At 36.3% G+C, this 19,134-nt stretch overlaps 1 protein-coding gene across 4 annotated transcripts in view; it reads right to left on the minus strand.

The window, feature by feature from the left end:
- LOC140161388 (inverted formin-2-like) overlaps nucleotides 1-19,134 on the minus strand; it is a 78,335-nt gene that overhangs the window by 43,455 nt on the left and 15,746 nt on the right. For 2 of the 4 annotated variants that reach the window (XM_072184901.1, XM_072184898.1), the window contains 3 exons: nucleotides 11,160-11,275; nucleotides 5,866-6,059; nucleotides 4,319-4,360 (listed from right to left, as the gene is read on the minus strand). In XM_072184901.1, coding sequence (XP_072041002.1) covers nucleotides 4,319-4,360; nucleotides 5,866-6,059; nucleotides 11,160-11,275 — 352 coding nt within the window. Of the gene's footprint in view, nucleotides 1-819; nucleotides 841-4,318; nucleotides 4,361-5,865; nucleotides 6,060-11,159; nucleotides 11,276-19,134 lie in introns of all 4 variants that reach the window. The other 2 variants (XM_072184899.1, XM_072184900.1) reach the window with 2 other exon arrangements.

Below are 19,134 nucleotides of genomic sequence, written 5' to 3' on the forward strand. Positions count from 1 at the left end.
GACTTTTGACCTATTTTGCAGTGATACCTAAAATTACCATGCAACAAAACACATTTGCTGTCCATATGAACTTTGAGGTGGTGGTAGATGCATGGAATGTGATGAGGAAGAATGAAGGGTCAAGCGGGGGGTCAAGGGTCAAAGGTCAAAGGGGGAAGGTCTTTAATGATGAAGGGTGGAGAGTAGCCAACTATGATCTTAATGCAAGCGTCGGTTTGAAGCTTGAACCTACCCTACTCAAGCCTTCGACACTACATCAGCGTCTATTCGACGCCTACGTGTGGGGTGTCGTGTTACATCATGTGTCTCATTTTGTTTGCTGCTGGGACTAGATATCATATAGTCATAATGGGACGCCTACTTTAAAACGTCATCAAGTCAAGGTGGTTCAGGAATGTCCCGTCATTGTTAATACCCAATAGATACTTCATAAAATACAATGCTTTATAATCCACACATGGTCTCATAAAATCAAACAAAGAATAGAGCTGTACAATAACAACCGACATAATTGCTAGCTTATTATACTCTTAGTAACAATAGGATTACTGATTACTTTGACACAAGTGTTTAACTGGCAATGAGAAACATGTAGGGCAATACCAGCACGGCTTTGGCGTCGAATCTACACCGATGTAGCGTCGAAGGCTTGAGGAGGGAAGGTTCAATCTTCAAACTGACGCTTGCATAAGAAATAGGAAGATTGGGTAGCATGGTGAGGAAACTGATCACACTCTGCAGCTGCCTGGGTATGAGTTAGCACAGAAGTAAGCACATCAAATCACCCCACACCAATGTCAACCAACAACCTGTACTTACCCTTTTGTAGAGGGCAAAAATCTTTAGTAATCACACAGGAAGAAAGTAACAATCACAAACAGAATCACATTAAACTGATATGTTAGTGTTTGAGACTACAGCAGCTGAATGGTCTATCCCATCATGCTTTGCAGTACCATGACAACTGCACGAGCCATAGAAAGTGTACACAAAATCGTTGAGACTTTTGTTTGAAAAAATATGAACTCTGCAAGTACAGTGAAATTATCCATATTATAGCACTCCATATTTAAACAGCTCTTACTTATTTTTTGTACACATTTGCTATGGAGCAAGCAGATACACACTCTGCAATATATGATGGGACACTCCATTCAGCTGCCGTGGTTTGACACTTAAGTTAAGGGTGTTCATTTAAGAAGTACAATGTTAAAGAGACATGATATAGCAATATTTTGACATCCTCACAGAAACACAGTTTGTTTCTTGTTCAAAGATCTTATTATTCAAAAACATACCTTTTGAAAATACCAAGAATGAGAAAAGTTTGCTGTTTGCAAACCACTAATAAATGAGTGGATAACATTTTGGTATAAAATCGGATAGATTGAGCCTATATTTATTCACTGGTCAACATATGAGTTTTAAAATATTGGACAGACGTAGTCCAGTCCTGCAGTCCAATATTTTAAAACTCATTGCGAGACCAATAAATATTGTGCGCAAAGTATCCAATTTTATCAAAACTATGTTTTGAATCCAACATTTTTACAAAGTTGGATTCATATAAACATAATAATATTCAAAATTGTTTTGTCCAAACACAGTTGGTCCAATGCCCGATGGGTCCAATGTTGTTTTGTCCAAATAAACATTTGCAAAAAGCTGTGTAGCTTCAAATGCTCAAATAGCTCTTATAAATGCATATACATTGTAGATGCCAATGCCACCTTGCCCCTGTGCAGTCAATTCACAGATTTATTCCAGTAATTACATCAAAGCTAATTACGTTAATGGCATACAAAGAAAAAGCCTGATTTTAAGTTAATTGTGTCTAATGGAATGACAACCATAATGTCTTTATAAATTTACTGGCAGCGGCAGGTAGCTTGGGCTCTGTAGTTTGGTAGTATCAGTATATACACCTTATGATAAATTGGAAAGAAACAAGTCAATAAAATATGGTACTTGTGATAGCAGTTTACTTCATTCTATCTATTTATGAGAAAGATATCGTAACATTCTTCTTTTCTAATTTCTGTTTCAAATTTCCCAACTCATTTTGTGTACAAAATACATTCTGCAACATTTAACCTATTATTGGGTTACTGTTTGCTTAATAATTCAGACTTTTGATATATGTATTACTCAACATTAAGTAATGTTTGTCCAACACTTTCATGCATTCATGATTCGACCTCCTTTATAGGTAAAAATAAATAAATAAATGTAGATATTTATATAGCGCTTTATACCACTGAGCCACCATGTCCTCGGTACATTTTGTATATTATGTGAAAGTGCCACAATTACACCAAATGTAAATAATGATGCTTGGAATATATTCAGCAAAATGGAAGAACCAATTTTCACAAGTTAAGAATCTTTGCTTTTGTTGTAAATCTGGGTTAAGGTTAGTTTACTGAATGACATCATTGAGAGTGCTCAGACAAATACAAACCACAGATGGATGTGAGAAATGACATCATTGAGTGCGCTCAGACAAATACAAACCACAGATGGATGTGAGAAATGACGTCATTTAAAATAATGTCACAGTCACATACACAAAGTCACCCAAATACACCCCACCAAAACCTATACAAGTAATCACTGTCAATCACACATGGATTTCTACACAGATATCAAAGTTCATGAGCTTTGTATTCAAACCGCAGACTTTCTTCATTGAGCCTATGTTTACACCATGGTCATTTTCCAATTGTTTGTGTCAGGGGGACCTCTATCTATAGGGCATTGGGTTGTTTTTGCATCCCGGGTTGATATTAGTCATAGTTTACAGATGCCTGAGAACCTTTGCCACCCAAATGGGTCTGGAGGATTTTTCACAGAAAGTTTTGAAAAATTGTCCCAAACAGCAAAAATAATATTCCTGTTAGCTGTTTTCTTTCGTAAAATTTACTAAACAGTGGTTTGGAGAGGTCACATGACAAACAAAAAAGAGGAAAGTAAGCTGAAAACTGTGTAAAAGTACCAAATATGGACTGAAATTTATGGCAAAGAAAAAAGGAAATCAGCTGAAAAAGGAACTCTCACATCCCTGAATAAGGGTGTTGAAGCTCAGCTGTCAAACATTATTAAATACTCCAGATGGACCTTCCCCCTTGTTTAGAACTGACTGCACATATACACAGTTCAAGCTTCATGTCTAGTGTAGGCCTATACCCCACCCACACCCATACTATTTTTTTTTCACATTTTAACACTGCACACAAAAATCATGGAATCTCACCACAGGATCCTGGAATCCCAAGATCTGTGACGTCAGTAACCACATTTAACACTGCACACTGACACAAAATCATGGAACCTCAAACAAGAGAGATCACTACAACAAATAGGTTCCTGGAAAACCACAACCAAGACTGTGGGAATGTGTAGGAGTGTGCCATTGACAATGCCCTTATGTTAGGGTATATGGTGAAAAGTGGGTCATAATAATTTCCCATACCAATCAAGATTCCCTCCAGCATCCTTCCTTAAAGCAATATTGTAACATTCCCATCAACATAGATTATGTTCTTTCCACAAATGTTAGTTTTCGGTGTCAAGTATGTGGCCTTTTAATTTTGAGCCGAACAGTGAGGTAAAATGAAAGAATATCATGACTTAATTCCAGCGCCTAAATCGTCAATGCATGTGTCGATCAATTATGAGGTCATGCATCGATTCAATGTGCCATTAACATAATCCCATAGATTCATGCACACAATATTTCAGTCATAATGAAGTTTGATCAGCTCATAATCGGCATCGCGGATTAATATCAACATATTTTATTTTGAGAGTTGTCTTGTGACATCTCGACAGAAGCATCATGAATTATTAATTCAAAACCTATACTTTATTTACTTTCTTTAACATGCAAAATATAGACCAGATAAGTCAATAACATTGTATATCACTCTTTAACGTGGGTCTACTTTTCGGGATAGTGGTAAAAGCCTAACAATTCCCGCTGATTACGAGCTGATCAAACTATACACCATTTAAACTAATATTTTGATGATTAAAAAATCATTAAAGTCCATTACAATTGTGAGAAAATCAGAATTTTGAAAAAGAAAATGAGGCCGCCCTGCTTCGCATATGTTACAATATTGCTTTTTATGTTCCAGGATCTGCGATAGTAGGGCTATCCTTTTTTATTCTTTTTCAAACAGGGACAGTTGGAGGTAGGACCTATATTTTATTTAGATACTTTTCAAATGCATATTATTAACGAGAGGAAGCATTAATGGCACACACCTACAAGTATCCAATGAGTCCTGTTGTGGTTTTCCTTGATTATACCTACACCTCTAAATTTAGCCACTTGTTTACTATTTTCATGCCAGCTCTAAATGGTTAAGAAAGAAGATGATATACAAAATATTGTAATGATGCACAGATGTAGGCATATCAAATGTATTCATCATGGTGAAACATTCATAATTATAAACATGCTATGAGTATGTTAGAATGATAGATTTCTATCAATGAAATATTAACCCCATGAGAACTACCTGCCGATTGGCCAAAATGAATATTGTGTTCTATATTGAACCGACGAGGAGGGTATTAATAAGATCATCTGTAAATGCAAGTTTGACCATAAATAGTTTAAAGCCCAATCATAATTGGCAATTGAATTGAGCATTTCAAGTTATCAACCAATCAGAAATGCTGTTAGATGACCAGTAGTGTCCGGGGGTTAATATCTTGATATTGATGGATGTGATAATGATGATGATGCATTATCGTAAAATGAAAGATTTCAAATGCAAAATGCGATTTTAATTTTTTTTTTTTGCTTTTATGATCTTTCATGCAATGAAATACCTTTGTAATTTGTAATTATGCAGCGGGCACTAATTTGTGTAATTTTGGGGTTTTTACCTCTAAAGTAGGGAGGGCATAAGAAATATATTGCCCCTTGCCCCCCTCCCCCCGGTAGCACCACCACTTGTGGTACTTTTTTTTTTTCTGCACACATCTTTCTGAATTTAATGTCCAAAGATTTCCAATCAGCTGCTGAAATGGTCTAGTTTACATACTGCATTTTGCTGAGATTTCTGAGATACCTTTATTGTCCCTCAAAAATGTGGCAAAATTTCAACTGTGAACATTTGATTTGGGTCATTTGGGATAACTATATTTGTTATTGCCAAGTTGATAAATTCCCAATCTATGCTAGCATAACTTCACAAAAATTGTGTATCAGTCACACAGTACACAAAACGTGTGTATAACATTGTAAACAAATAGATAGCAGTTTATTTGTTCATTCAAGTTCTCATTAACCTGAATGCCCAACAACCCAATAAAGTGATTCTCCATCAGTTGATTTGAACAAACCCAAAGGTCTCTGCTACTTTCAAGTTTGACTATCCCATCATAAATGAATTCGGATGTATGTGGGTGTGTATGTGTTGTTGTGGCTGGGTGCTCAGGGTGCACATGCAGCGTTCGAAATAGGGCCGGTCAGCCGGCCATTGGCCTGTAACTTTTTTGCCTGGCCGGTAACTTTTCTGACTGGCATCTAGTTGCCGGCCCGGCTGGCCGGTAACTTTTTAAGGTCAAGCCCGGCTGGCCTGTAACTTTTTGAGGCATATTTCGAACACTGTGCACATGCATGCATGTGCATTTGTACATCCATTCAACTGAGGACACACAAGGTAAACAAACAGGAAAATGTGGACACAACAACTGAGGACATCCTCAGTGAATTGACTATATTCAAAAATCGTAAATAATGTTAAAGTCTACAGGGGAAACAAGGGGTGGGGCAAATTATTCCACCTCTCCTCCACATTTGGTGGTGCATCTGATTGCTTTAATACATAATATCACAAATATACCTACCTCAAAGAACTCAGAATATCTAAAAGTTGAAGCCCAATGAACTCATTCCTCATGTGAATGCGTGTCTCAAAATCAGGCGTAGAAATCAAGATAGCATTGATGAAGCCCATGAGTGATGTCTTGTAAGGCGTTGTCTCAGCCTTATTGAGTTCATTGATGATCAGACTAAATCTGTATCTCTGACTTCTGGTGGTCTGTAAACAATTTAAAATAAGAGAAAAAAAATCATAAGTATGAATGTTCATATCAAAATAGTCTTGATAAACCATGTTGGGATCACACTCAAATTAATACCAACACTCAACATAAACACAATGTATAAATCAGCATGAATATAATAGTAATACAAGCTATAAATACCAAAGTTCTCAATCCTTTTTTTTTCACTAAATTATATACATTTGAAGGGTCTCCTGCATTTTTCCATGTTTGTCCACATTGTGCCGTGAAGCTCTATAAACAATCAATTGTTATTGATCAAGCAAGCAAGCAAGCAATCAATCAATTGATCAAGTCATAAACCAAGCAAGTAAGTAAGCAATCAATCAATCAATCAATCATTCGATCAATTAATGAATCATTCAATCAACATAATCAATCAATCATCAATTGATCAATTAAAGGGCCATTCAGCAATTTGCTCTTTCAGAAAATCATAAAAAACATTAAAATTTGGTTTTTGCACCTTTGTTTAATACTAATAGTAACATAGATGTGCTAACATTTCCTACTAGTGGTTAAGGCGAAAGCCAAAAAACAAAATATAGGACATTTTATACGAAAATGTAATTTCTCTACTCAAGTAAAATTATTTACATGTATTTGAATGGAGCTTCAACTTTGGCAATACTGCTGTTTTCCTTGTGTTTTGCCAATTTTTAGATAAAAAAACCAACCTAATGACCATTTTATTGACTTGTCCTTCACTTTTAAGCAATTAATACACAATTTTAATTTTCATACACTTTCGCTGGGATCACTGAATGGGCCTTTAATTATTAGAAAGATTCGAGCCAGGTATACCAACTTGGTGTGTGGAACAAAGACAAAGACAAGATAAAAACTAATGCAGTATGTAAACCTGAACAGTGTACACTGTTACTGCACTAGTAAAATCCAAAACAACAGGGATAGAAGAGTTAACAAAAATACAACCGATGTTTCGAGCAAATAAACTGCCCTTTAATTATTAATCAATCAAGAAATTTCATTTAATCATTAATAAAACTTTTTCATTACTAGAATATTTATATGTTAATTTGGATGAATAAAATGCAAGGACATGAAATGTCTGCCTCTTTGTGCACCTTTAATGATGACTATAATGTACAGACACTCACAATTATCGCAATAAAATCACAATAAAATTATATAAATAGACACATTTATCATATTCATTTCTTTTCAAACAATAACAACTAACCGCAGGTTAACCATTATGTCACTTGTGTTTGTTGCGTGCTAACCTCTTATCTAGTGAACGGAACAAATACATGAACTTTCAGAAAATGGCTTATGTTATAGAATCATGTGTTGTAGATTGGGAATTTGGGAATGGTATTATCTTCCTGGCATAAAATGAACTGGATAATGTTACAGAAAACCTTAACTCACAATCACCTGCTCCCACAAAATGAGGATAAAGTCGCCAGGGCACTTTAGAAGATACAAGTCAACAGGCCCGTACGCAGGATTTTTTTTGGGGGGTGCTGATTTTGAAAAAGTGGACTTTTTTTTCCAAAGAGGGTGCAATTTTGTGAAAAGTGGGCTTTTTTCCCCAAATTTTGACCTTTTTGACCAAAAACTGTAAAAACCTGATTTTTTGACTGCCACGCCGAAAATACTTACATTTTGGGATTTTTTGTATACTTTTGCAAATTTGGGGAGGTGCGGTCACCCCCCACTCACCCAAGCACCAACACCCCCCGCCACACCCAAGCACCCATAAACTTTATGCTCATTTTGTGAGAGCTGGTCACAGTGAGTTGCGGCTTTCTGGTTCTGAACCCTAGATGTGTTGTAGAGTGGGAATTTGGGAATGGTATTATGTTCTTGGCATAAAATGAACTTTCAGAAGCCACTAGATAATGTTACAGAATCATGTGTTGTAGAGTGGGAATTTGGGAAAGGTAGTATATCATCTTGGCATACCTGCATGTGTATACATGCATGGCCATCACATGGGGTAATATATCAGGCCTGACCCTACATCATTTATTTAATGGGTCAAAAGTTAACACATTTCAACCAAATTGCATTTTGGAAAACGCTATCTCGGTACAAATATATCGCCACCTTCTTTTTAGAAACTTAATGCACATAGGGCTTAAATACAAATGTGCAACAACTTAGTCTCCAGCAGGCCCATAAACAGGGGGGCTGGAGTGGACACCCCCTCCCCCAAATCCCAAAATGCCCCAAAAGTCCCCTTTTTTGACCCAAAAAGTCCCATTTGTGACCGTAGCGAGCGGAAAAAAAAAGATCCAAATTTTGGAGAAAAGAAAGTCCACTTTTTCAAAATTTCTCCTTAGTCCAAAAGGTCCAAATTTGGAAAAAGGTCCACTTTTTCAAAATCAGCCCCCCCCCAAAAAAAAATCCTGGTTATGGGCCTGGTCTCCAGAATGAAATTTGTATTTAGGGGACTTTTGGATAAAGAAAATGATTGAATTCAGATGCCCTTTCCAAGACTCAAGCCATGACATTTTAATATCCTAATTTTTTTCAATGTCTATTGGATCTTACTGATTGAAAACCAAACAAACAATTAAAAAATCAACATCAAATTACAGGAAATATATTTATCATTCAAGTGACCGGAAGGACCTGTTCAGTATCCATCGGTTAATTCATTTGCTACGATATAGCGATCATTGTTCTGTATATAGATATCATCAAGTTTGCACTTGACACAAATCTACGGTGACATTTGCGAGAATGAGTCCACAATTTCCTTGACTCATTTAAGCAATCTTTCATAGTCATACATATACACCAACCATGGTATACTAATTGTACTAATCAAACCTATAATTATAACTGTCTATATTGATAATACTGAGACTTGGTCCACATCATACTCTCTGATACACATCAACTTGATCACATCCAAAAGTATGACATAATGGGGGAAGAATCTTTACAAATTTGATTCTTGAACAGAGAAAAACCCAGAAAAATTAAAGGGGCATTCCAAGATCCATCACTCCCAAACACACAAGTCCACATCATGACTGCAATTGTTTGCACTTTTCAAATATTCAAATATTTAGTAACCCTTATAAAAATTTAACAAAAATAAAACACTTGGTAATTCTTTATGCCCATGCACAAGGTATTCCATGCATATCAAATAAGACACAATCCCAAAGATGGATGTAACCTTTCAGTTTTCTTCATTTGGGCTATTCCAGATAAAATCCACACTACCCCTGTGGAAGATTTTGAAAATATCTTCCACAGGGGGAGTACATTTTCAAATGTAATTGGTCATTTTGAAATGCACACTCCCCCTGTATATACCTTTACCTATATCTTCCACAAAGTCTGGTATGAGTATTTCAAATGGAAGTTACCCAATAGTCTGTTCTATTTGAAACCGACACTCCCTCTGTGAAAGACTTTAATAGGTAAATCTTCCACAGTGGGTGTAGATTACAAATGGAGTAGCCCAATCTTGCTGTATCAACCATTTTCAGACAATTTATTTTTGTTCCACGACAGATCTCTAAATTTACTTTATGGACATAAGTAATACCAAACATTTGTAATGAATGTAGTATTTTTTCATGACGTATATCTGTCGCTTTATCGGAAAAGCAATTGCCAAAGTTGCTATCATGCAATAGCATCAAATTCCAAACATTTTAAACCTTTTAGCAACATCACTAGCCACTACTACAAATGTTGGTAGCATTGTACAATCACTATGCACATGGCTAGTGATTGTGTCATTTGCTGTGACTGCCAGTATGATATGGATATTAACCTAGCCTCTTTGACAGCTAAGAATGTGGCTCTTGGAGGGGACATGTCAAGGAATTCAAACATTGCACTTGATGTTATATGTCTTTCAGTTTCTGCTTTAAAGTCATAAACAGTGCCACCTTAAAACAATTAAGCTGGCAGTCTACATTGTATACAATAATTATTATTGGAGGAGAAAATCAAGATTTTACCTGGCACTCGATTAACCTAAACATGCACAAATCCAACTAGGTAAACCACTGCGCATGCATGACATCCCATGTGATGCCATGGTGCAATCACCCTTCACATATATACACAGAATCGCTGGCCAGGCCAGCAAAACCCCTGTCCTTGATCCAGTGGTTGGTACCCGAGGGATCTAAGGTTCGAATCCTGGGGGTAGCAAGTGACTTCTTTGTTCATCTTCTCTACTTTTTCTTTTCTTCTTACCTTCCGATAGCAAAAAACCCTAGTTAGAGTTATGCTACTTGCTTCATACTTGTATGCAACATTTTGAATCCATTACTGAGCTTAAGTTTAATCTAGATTCAAATCAATTGCAATGCATCACATGGACAGCCAAATATATAACAGTTTGCAATATCTAGTACTGACATTAATAGGCTTATCTAGGGCTTGCATGGTCACACCTTTCATATTAATTTCCGCCATACTATAGATGTTTTTATATATTGTTGATTGACCCATGCTGTATGCCTTTTTCAGCTTGATGATTATATCACTTCAAACCATCTGACATGTACTCATCAAGTTTGTTATTAATAATTCCCCACACGTTCACAGTAGGTTTGTGGAAAGTAACACACTTTATTCTCTCTAACAAATCCACATGTAAATTATTTTATTATTTTGGAGCATTGTGCTTTCAAGAAATTGAATATTAGCATGCATACTTGTTATAGTCACTGTTTGGATTGGTCACTTCACATGCTATCTACTGAAGATAGCAGTTTACAAAATGTATATATTTCTTAACCGGGGGGGTGTACGGACATATATAAGGTTTACAAAAATGTGCCGGTCTAATGGGTCGCTTTTTGCAAGAATGAATGATTATTTGGAAATTTAAACTTTTCATATTGCAGATAAATATTTTATTCCCAAAAAGACCTAAATTTTCTAGGTCTTTTTGGAAAAAAAAAATGTGTATCTTTAATACGAAAAGTCAAAATTATTTGATATCAGAAGGACATTCTTTGTATTCAGAATGCAATTCAACATGTCTGATGTACTCTCATCAGGCCCTACAAAATATACTGTGCAAAAGTGGGTGGCCAACCTAATAAGTTGGTATAAATAAATCTTACCTTGTAGTCTTCCAATGCATCAATAGCCAATATATATCCATCATAGTTGTATACACATAATGCTGATAACAGCTCAAATACTTGCTTCTTCACCATCTGATTATTGGTGTTCAGTGCTATATAAAACAAAAAAACAATTATATATAGAATTAATTGATAACTGTGTTAGGAACGTCTTTACAAGAAAGCTTCAACCAAAGGGCCTGGAAGCATCCCAGCAAACACAAATCTTTTTTGACATTATTCGCAAAAGCTTATAAACAGGGCCGGCGCAACCTATGCGACAGGTCAGGCGATCGCCGCACCAGTTTGAGCAAAGCAAAAAAAAAAAGAGAGAGAGAGAGAGAGAGAAAAGGAAGAAAGAAAGAAAGAGAGAAAGAAAGAAAGAACGAAAGGAAAAAGTATGCACCAAATCGGGCTAATTGAGTTCAGAAATGCAAAATTTCCTATGCAAGGGGCGCTGCCCTTCCAACACACTGGACCTCCGATTGGTCATAACTTTACAGCAGGCGTGGTTTAGGGGGGGCGGGCCCTCCTCCCACAAAAAAAAGAGGAAATGAGAGAAGAGAAAGGGGGGAAAGCTATAAAAAAAAAAGGAGAAAAAGAAAAAGGAGGAGAGAAAAGTTAAATTGCACGTAATTGAGTAGGTCCATGCTTAAAAAAACGCACAGTCGGGTCGATAGGAAGTAGGTAGGCCGTATAATATAGGGCTGCAATTATTTTAGGCATTGCTTGAAGGTGGGTCCTCGATACCAAAAGCATGTGCAAATTACTCATGGGTCTACCGATATGCCCGAATGGGCCCATTTTGTCACCAAAGTGACTAGACGACAATAAAAGGGAAAACTTGTTCACGAAAGGCTTCATGGACGGGCCGTCATTCACAAATATTTTCGGCTTTTTCAACATGTTCTAACTAAAATTTTACACACTAATAGTGCCAAAATGGTCCACCAAATCGCTTCAATTAGGTCTTCATTTTGCAAAATGTTCCAACTTCTCAGGGGGAATACCCCCCTCAGGCACCCCCTTGCGTAGTGGATTTTCGCTTCTGCTTTCAACAGTTGCCAATTTATATTTAAAACAATTTATAGGCCTACAACAATAGGGAAACGAAAGGCTTCATGGCCCGTGATTTCACAAATTTTCAGTTTTTTCCAACTAAAATTGTACACACTAATAGTGCCAAAATGGTTCACCAAATCGCTTCAAGTAGGTCTTCATTTTGCAAAATTTCCTCAGACACCCCCTGCGTAGTGCATAAACAAGTGGCCATTCAATATTTGCCCATTTATGTTTAAACATAGGCCTACAACAATAGGGAAAACTTGTCCACGAAAGGCTTCATGCCATGTCATTTCACAAATTTTCGGCTTTTTCAAACTAACATAATTTTTACACACTAATAAAGACAAAATGGTCCACCAAATCGCTTCAATTAGGTCTTCATTTTGCAAAAGTTTCTTACTTCTGAGGGGGGCACATCCTCCCTCAGACACATCCCCCGCCCCCCCTGCGACACGATGCTCGCCTCGCGCACATTTTTTTTTACATTTACGATATTTTATTTTAACGCACTCCGGGGGGAGCAGTCCTGGATCCGCCCTTGACACCTTGTATATATTGATGGGTCTACTTTCAAATTCTCAGCGGCACCCCCCCCCGGTTTTATAATGTGAAGTTCTTAATCTGCATATTTACCATTGCAAATTGGGGAAATTATAATAGAGTGATTTTTTTTTTTTTTTTTGTGATTCGGAAGCCTAGAATATCCGCAATTAGTGTTTAAAAAACAACAGGAAATGGCCTCTAAGCGCATCCAGAAGCAAAAATTTTCAAGGGGCCCTAAAGCGGGCCCCTGCACCCTACGCCGTTAGACGCTCCGCTCGCATCGCTCGCTACGCTCGAATGGGATATTATATTTCTAGCGCCGCACCACTTATAAATCCTTTGCGCCGGGCCTGATAAATAGTTGTCAGAAAATGTTTAAATGTTGGATTGTATAAAGGGTATAAAAAGGGTATAAAATGTTTATAACATTCAAAAATATTTTTTTGAAAACTTACGGTAAATTTTTTTAACATAATGTTGAAATTATTTGGCAAATATCATTTTACAATAATATTTTGACAACACTTGAAATTATTGTTGCAGTGTGTTTTCATACAAAATGTTTTCATGATCTTTATAAAACCCAACATTTAATGTTAATAAAACGTTTTTATCAAAACCAAACATATAATATGTTAAAAATGTTTTAAAACATTCTGCATTTCCAGCCCTTTATAACCCTTTCAACAGTGTTCAATTTTTTCCAGCAGTAAAGTGGCAATACTGACAAAAACCTGTTTTTGCTAGTTTTTAATATTTATCGAAGTTTTGAACATGTTTTTATACACTGAACAATTACCTCATTTACTGTGACGTTGTCCCTGATGAATTAAATCCAAGCCATTAAAAATGTATGTATACAATAAATATTTGAAACTAAAATATTATTAATATCAACCAGTAGGTAATGATTTATGTCCCATGAACTATGGATCACAATGGCCTCATTCCAATGGCATAGTTCAATAACCTCAATTAAACAATCATAGTGCAAAATTTGACCTCAAGTTGCAGAGTATGAGTTTTTGTACCCAGATTTTCAGAGGTCATCAATGAATATACAAATTTATTGGGGTTAAAGAACTGTGTCTTGATTAGATGAGCATGTTGTGGATCCAAGTGATGGTGAGACAAGTTATTGAAGCATTCATCACAACACATAGTTTGTTATCAGACCATGAAGAAAGAAGGATCACACTATTCATTAAAATTTCATAAATGTAAAATAGTGTGAGCTTCACCAATCTAATATCAGCTAATACAATGTGCTGACCTATATGGGTAAAAAACATGAGCACATAAAAAAGTGGGCATCCTCCAAGCTGAGTATATTGTATAAGATTAGTTATAAGCATCATTTCTGCACCATTAATTTCATTATTTATGTTCTCAGAATCTTCCTTCCTATATGTTGTACAGTACAGAGTTACATATAAATATAATTATAATGAACGCTTACACTCAACACCTGGACTGTGTTGGATAGGCGTAAATTTTTCCATAACATTTTTTTTTTCAATAATTTTTTGACCAAAACTCATTTTTGACCAAAAGTATCACATTTTGGACCAAAAACCACATTTTTGACAAAGATAAGATTCTGAAAACATAATAATTATAAAATTAGATGGTTTTTCACCCAATACAAAATTTATTGATCGAGCTACAAGTTCTAAAAATATTGGACTGGACGTAGTGTAGTATTAGTAATGTAGTTTCAATCCTTCCATTTTTTACTTTATTTACTAGCTTTTACTATTGTGTGCAGTCATGTGCAGCAACCAACTTGAATACATGCAGCAATCAGCATGATGGTCATATGTTTTAAAGCAGCACATGAGCTCACATGACTATGCAAGAGTTCCGGCTAAATTAAGATATACGACCATGTGGTCTTTTTCAACTTAAAAAATGGTTAAAATGTTAGTTTAACCATAGATTTAAAATCTATAGTTTAACATTGAGCAAAAGTGCAGAGAAAATGGATGGCCATGATATTTCTTTGTATTGTAAAGATAGAACACGATTGTATCTTTAATATGTTGAAGAAATTTCATATTTTTGATATTAAAGAGGAGACTCTCTTTACACAATCCAATAAAGGCATGTTTTCTACCACATTTGTTGAGGATATCTATCAAAGACCCATTTTGGAGGACCCACTTTCACTGAACTTGGATTCTGAGAATTTTGTCACCAGAGGCATAGCAAGAGCCTCGGGGCCCATTGGACAAGGAGCAGTGCGGGACCCTTCTAACATCTCCTATCAGCCCTATCCCTATAACCCACTTCATTTTCGCTTTTGATCAGGGCCCTGAACCCTCGGGCCCATGGACTTTGTCGACCCTATCCACCCACTTGCTACACCCTTGTTTGTCACCAAAAGAACCCATACCTATAGGCCTATATATTTGCAGTAAACTGCTTTGTGGATTTGTGACAGATTTCATTCTTACTTGATAATTGTCTAGCAATTGTGCAACATGATACCAGATGATACACATGCATCATCTTGATGGTAGAGTTTGTTACTTCTGATCACCTAACAAAAATTAGGCATGTCCACATGGAGGGTTTTTCAGTTCTCATGCAAAAACTTGGGGAAATCAACCGTGTGAACTGTGTTGAGGATATTCCAATCCCTAAGATTGTCCCTTAATTCATCAACCAATATATCCCCAGGAAATTTAGGGGATTTTGCCATTTCTCCCAGTGATCGTCATATGGTCCTTGAGTGCTACTGCCAACAGTGCCATGTGAACTAGTCATTTTGTGATTCTGAAGTGCAGGCCCGTAGCCAGGATTTATTTTGGGGGGGCGCTGATTTTATTTTGGGGGGGCGCTGATTTTGAAAAAGTGGATTTTTTTTTCAAAAATTTGGACCTTTTTGGACTGGTGGCAGATTTGGACATTTTTGGACCAAAATGGCATAAAAAACCTCTACACTGCAAATTGGGACTTTTTTGGTCAAAAAAGGGGACTTTTGGGGCCTTTGGTAGTTTTTGTTGGGGGGTCATCACCCCCGCACCCCCTGGCTACGGGCCTGCTCAAGTGCTGACCTATGACTTTGGTTTAATTATATTTAATATGGTTCAAATCGTGGGGGGGGGGGAGGGGGTTGGCACACACTAGATAAGGTCAATTAAGCTTCTGGTTGTAATTCCAAAGCTGATCTCATCAGGAGATTAGGCATCGCAAAACTCAAGGATTTCAGTCTTCAAATGGAGTTATGTGAACACGCAGTTGGGGATTGACAATTCTCAAGATGCCAATTCTCGAGAATTATCTGACTGTGTGAACTTGGCTATGAAATTGATATGTGTGGTAGGACAAACCCTAAGGGATCCTATAGTGTTGCTGATCTGACAGATGAGGAGCACTAATGGGATGATGAGATTCAGAATTTTCCAATGCAAAAAACAAAACAACCTTTTGTACATGTAGGCTAAACATTTCCTGTACAAATACAACTCGGTGCAGGTGCAATGAGTAATTGTAATGTTTTTGCTACGGTTTATTTTATTCATCTGGTAATCTGCAACAAAATTGGATAAAAACAACAAAATTTAATTAAAGCTCCAAGTTTTAAAATTTAATTAGAAGTTTAATCAAAAGCTTCAATAAGGCCAAATTGATCAATTTAACCAATTTTCAACGGAAATTTTAATAACATAAATTTGGCATAAATGTTCAGCAGGATTGAACATAACGTCATAAGGTGCACCTGGAATTCATATGACAGTGAAATGTTCCACAGGAAATGTGAATTTTAAATGGAATAGCCCATGTGACAAAATGACATGTGTTTTGTAGGTTTCGTGCTAACTTTTCCCACCATTTTTTATAAAATTACAGGTAGAAGGGTTAGGGGTAGGCCAATTTGTTCAATATTTTTGTTTTCACAATTTTTTTCCCCATTTTATTTTCAAATTATTTCCACATATACTTTTTTTGGGGTGACTACTTGGATCAAATTCGGTCAATGGTAATGTAAGATTTTCAATAAACCCAGCCTTTTCTATACTACCAATATAACACTAGTGTTGCCAACGTTCATCGCATAAGCGGGCAGTTGAGGAAGCAGGAGAGACTCATTGTTCGAGAACCGCCTTGTATAAATTTATTTCATAATTTTGTTTGGGCCTGTAGACAAGTTGCTCAAATATGTTGGGGAAATCGGAATAAAACACCTGGCATCATTCAATTTACAATTCCAATACAGAATACATGTTAAGCTTGACTGATACAAGTTCACCATACTACAATTCATGTTCATAAATGTATAACCAAATAGACCAAACATTTTCCCACATGAAACATTTTATGTCCAGATTACCAGACATTTAATGCTTTCTCTTACAGGTCAGCTAACAATTGCAAAGTTACAGACAAACATAATAATAGCAAAATAATGTGGTTCATTACATGAAGGGAAAAGGCTCATCTAAGAGGACTCATTGTGTACTTCGGAATAATGCCTTTGTGAATTTTGGGCCTTTTTTCACCCAAATTTTTTTGCTTGCTATGCTCGAAAATTGTTATTTTTTAGGACTTTTGGTATACTTTTGCAAATACTTTTTGCACCCGCCCCCCCTGCGTATGGGTATTTTGCAAGATCTGCAATCAACGAAATATGTCTTAGAACGCTTGCGTGTAAATAACGGAAAACTCTCACCCCCTCTCCCCCGTTCAATGTTGAGAAATGCCAATGTCTTCAGCGGTTTCCCAATGTGTTCCAACATTGATTGATGGGGAGGGGGGAAGGGTAAATCATTGTTGAAGATGTCATGCTTGTTTCCAGGCAAAATATACGTCATTTCCATAATCATATGAAATTCTGCACGGGATTTCGACAGAGTGAGCCAAGCGTTCCAAGGACTTTTTTCGTAGATTGTCTCTGCCGAATGCAAAATATTTCATCTAAATTTCGCTTTTGTCTCATAACTCAAAAACGAGATGTCGTATGAGCTTCACATTACACACGATTTGAGAGTGGATTATATGCTTTGGAATCATAACAAAATTGTTGATAAAGAAATTGGTTTATTTAGGAAGTGGTCACTGTAATCACCCCCTATGCTAAAATACACACATTTCGCAATTATAGCTCTAAAATGCCCTAAAATGCCGTCTTTGTCCCATAACTCCAAAACAGAATGTTGTATGAGCTTCATATTGCACAGGATTTGGAAGCAGACCATGTACTTAGGAATCATGATACAATTGTTGATAAAGAAATTGGTTGGTTCAGGGAATGGACACTGAAACACCCCATACCCTAACATACACGCATTTAAGGAAATTTTTATGCTATATCTCAAAACCGAGAAATCGTATCACGGCTCTAAGCTGCATGATTCCGAGTTGTTTAATTTATTTTTCAAATTAATATTTAAAGTTCACCTTCATAGCACTTGTCAGATAGGTGAACGAGCGTTAGAAAACAGAAAATGAGTTTTAATTCAATACTAAAACCGCATGTACGTTAAGATTGTAAGGAAGCAAATAATAAACTACGACTATCTTCAGTAGATAGCATTAACTTGTTTTTGACATGATGTAACAACTATCTTCAGCAGATTTGTGCTTCACATTTTTGTGTAGGGGTGTGTGTATAATGTGGGGTGTGGGCGTGTGAGGTGTTGGGCGTGGGATGTATGTGGGGTAGGGTGGAGGAGGTTTGTAGGACTATTATAAGATCACATTTAAATCGGAACGTATTTCATTTGGGGGCTTTTGGGAAAGAAAGAAAGAAATAATTAAATTAATTAATCAAACATAGAGAAAGAAAGGAAGAAAGAAAGACAGAAAAAATAAATCAAAAATGTATACTTCATGTATTTATGATAAACAAATCTTTTCACCGGGTTCACAGTAGCAAAATAATAAATGAAACAGAAAAAGTAATACCGCCTGGGAATCGAACCCAGAACCTCATGTTTACAAGACCTATGCCTTAACCACTTGGCCACTGGAGCTTCGTGATTAAGCTGCTTGCAATTTGAACCTATAAGCGGTCATTTCAAACCTTTTCCACGTTCATGTTTTTATTTATTTCAAATGTCTTTCGTTCATTCATTCATTCATTCATTCATTCATTCATTCATTCATTCATTCATTTTCTTTCCTTCTTTCTTTTTTTTTTTTCCCTTTTCTTTCTTTCTTTCTTTCTTTCTTTCTTTCTTTCTTTCTTTCTTTCTTTCTTTCTTTAATTCTTTCTTTAGTTATTTTTAATACAAAGAAAGAAAAAAAGAAGCATAGAAAATAATTAATGCATAATTTAGCAATGATTCACGCAATTAAAACACGAATAGTCAAAGGGTGTAAAGTGTAAACCCATAATGGTAATCTGTAATGGTAAACT

This window comes from Amphiura filiformis, chromosome 9 (assembly GCF_039555335.1).
Source record: "Amphiura filiformis chromosome 9, Afil_fr2py, whole genome shotgun sequence".
Classification (NCBI taxonomy): Eukaryota; Metazoa; Echinodermata; class Ophiuroidea; order Amphilepidida; family Amphiuridae; genus Amphiura; species Amphiura filiformis.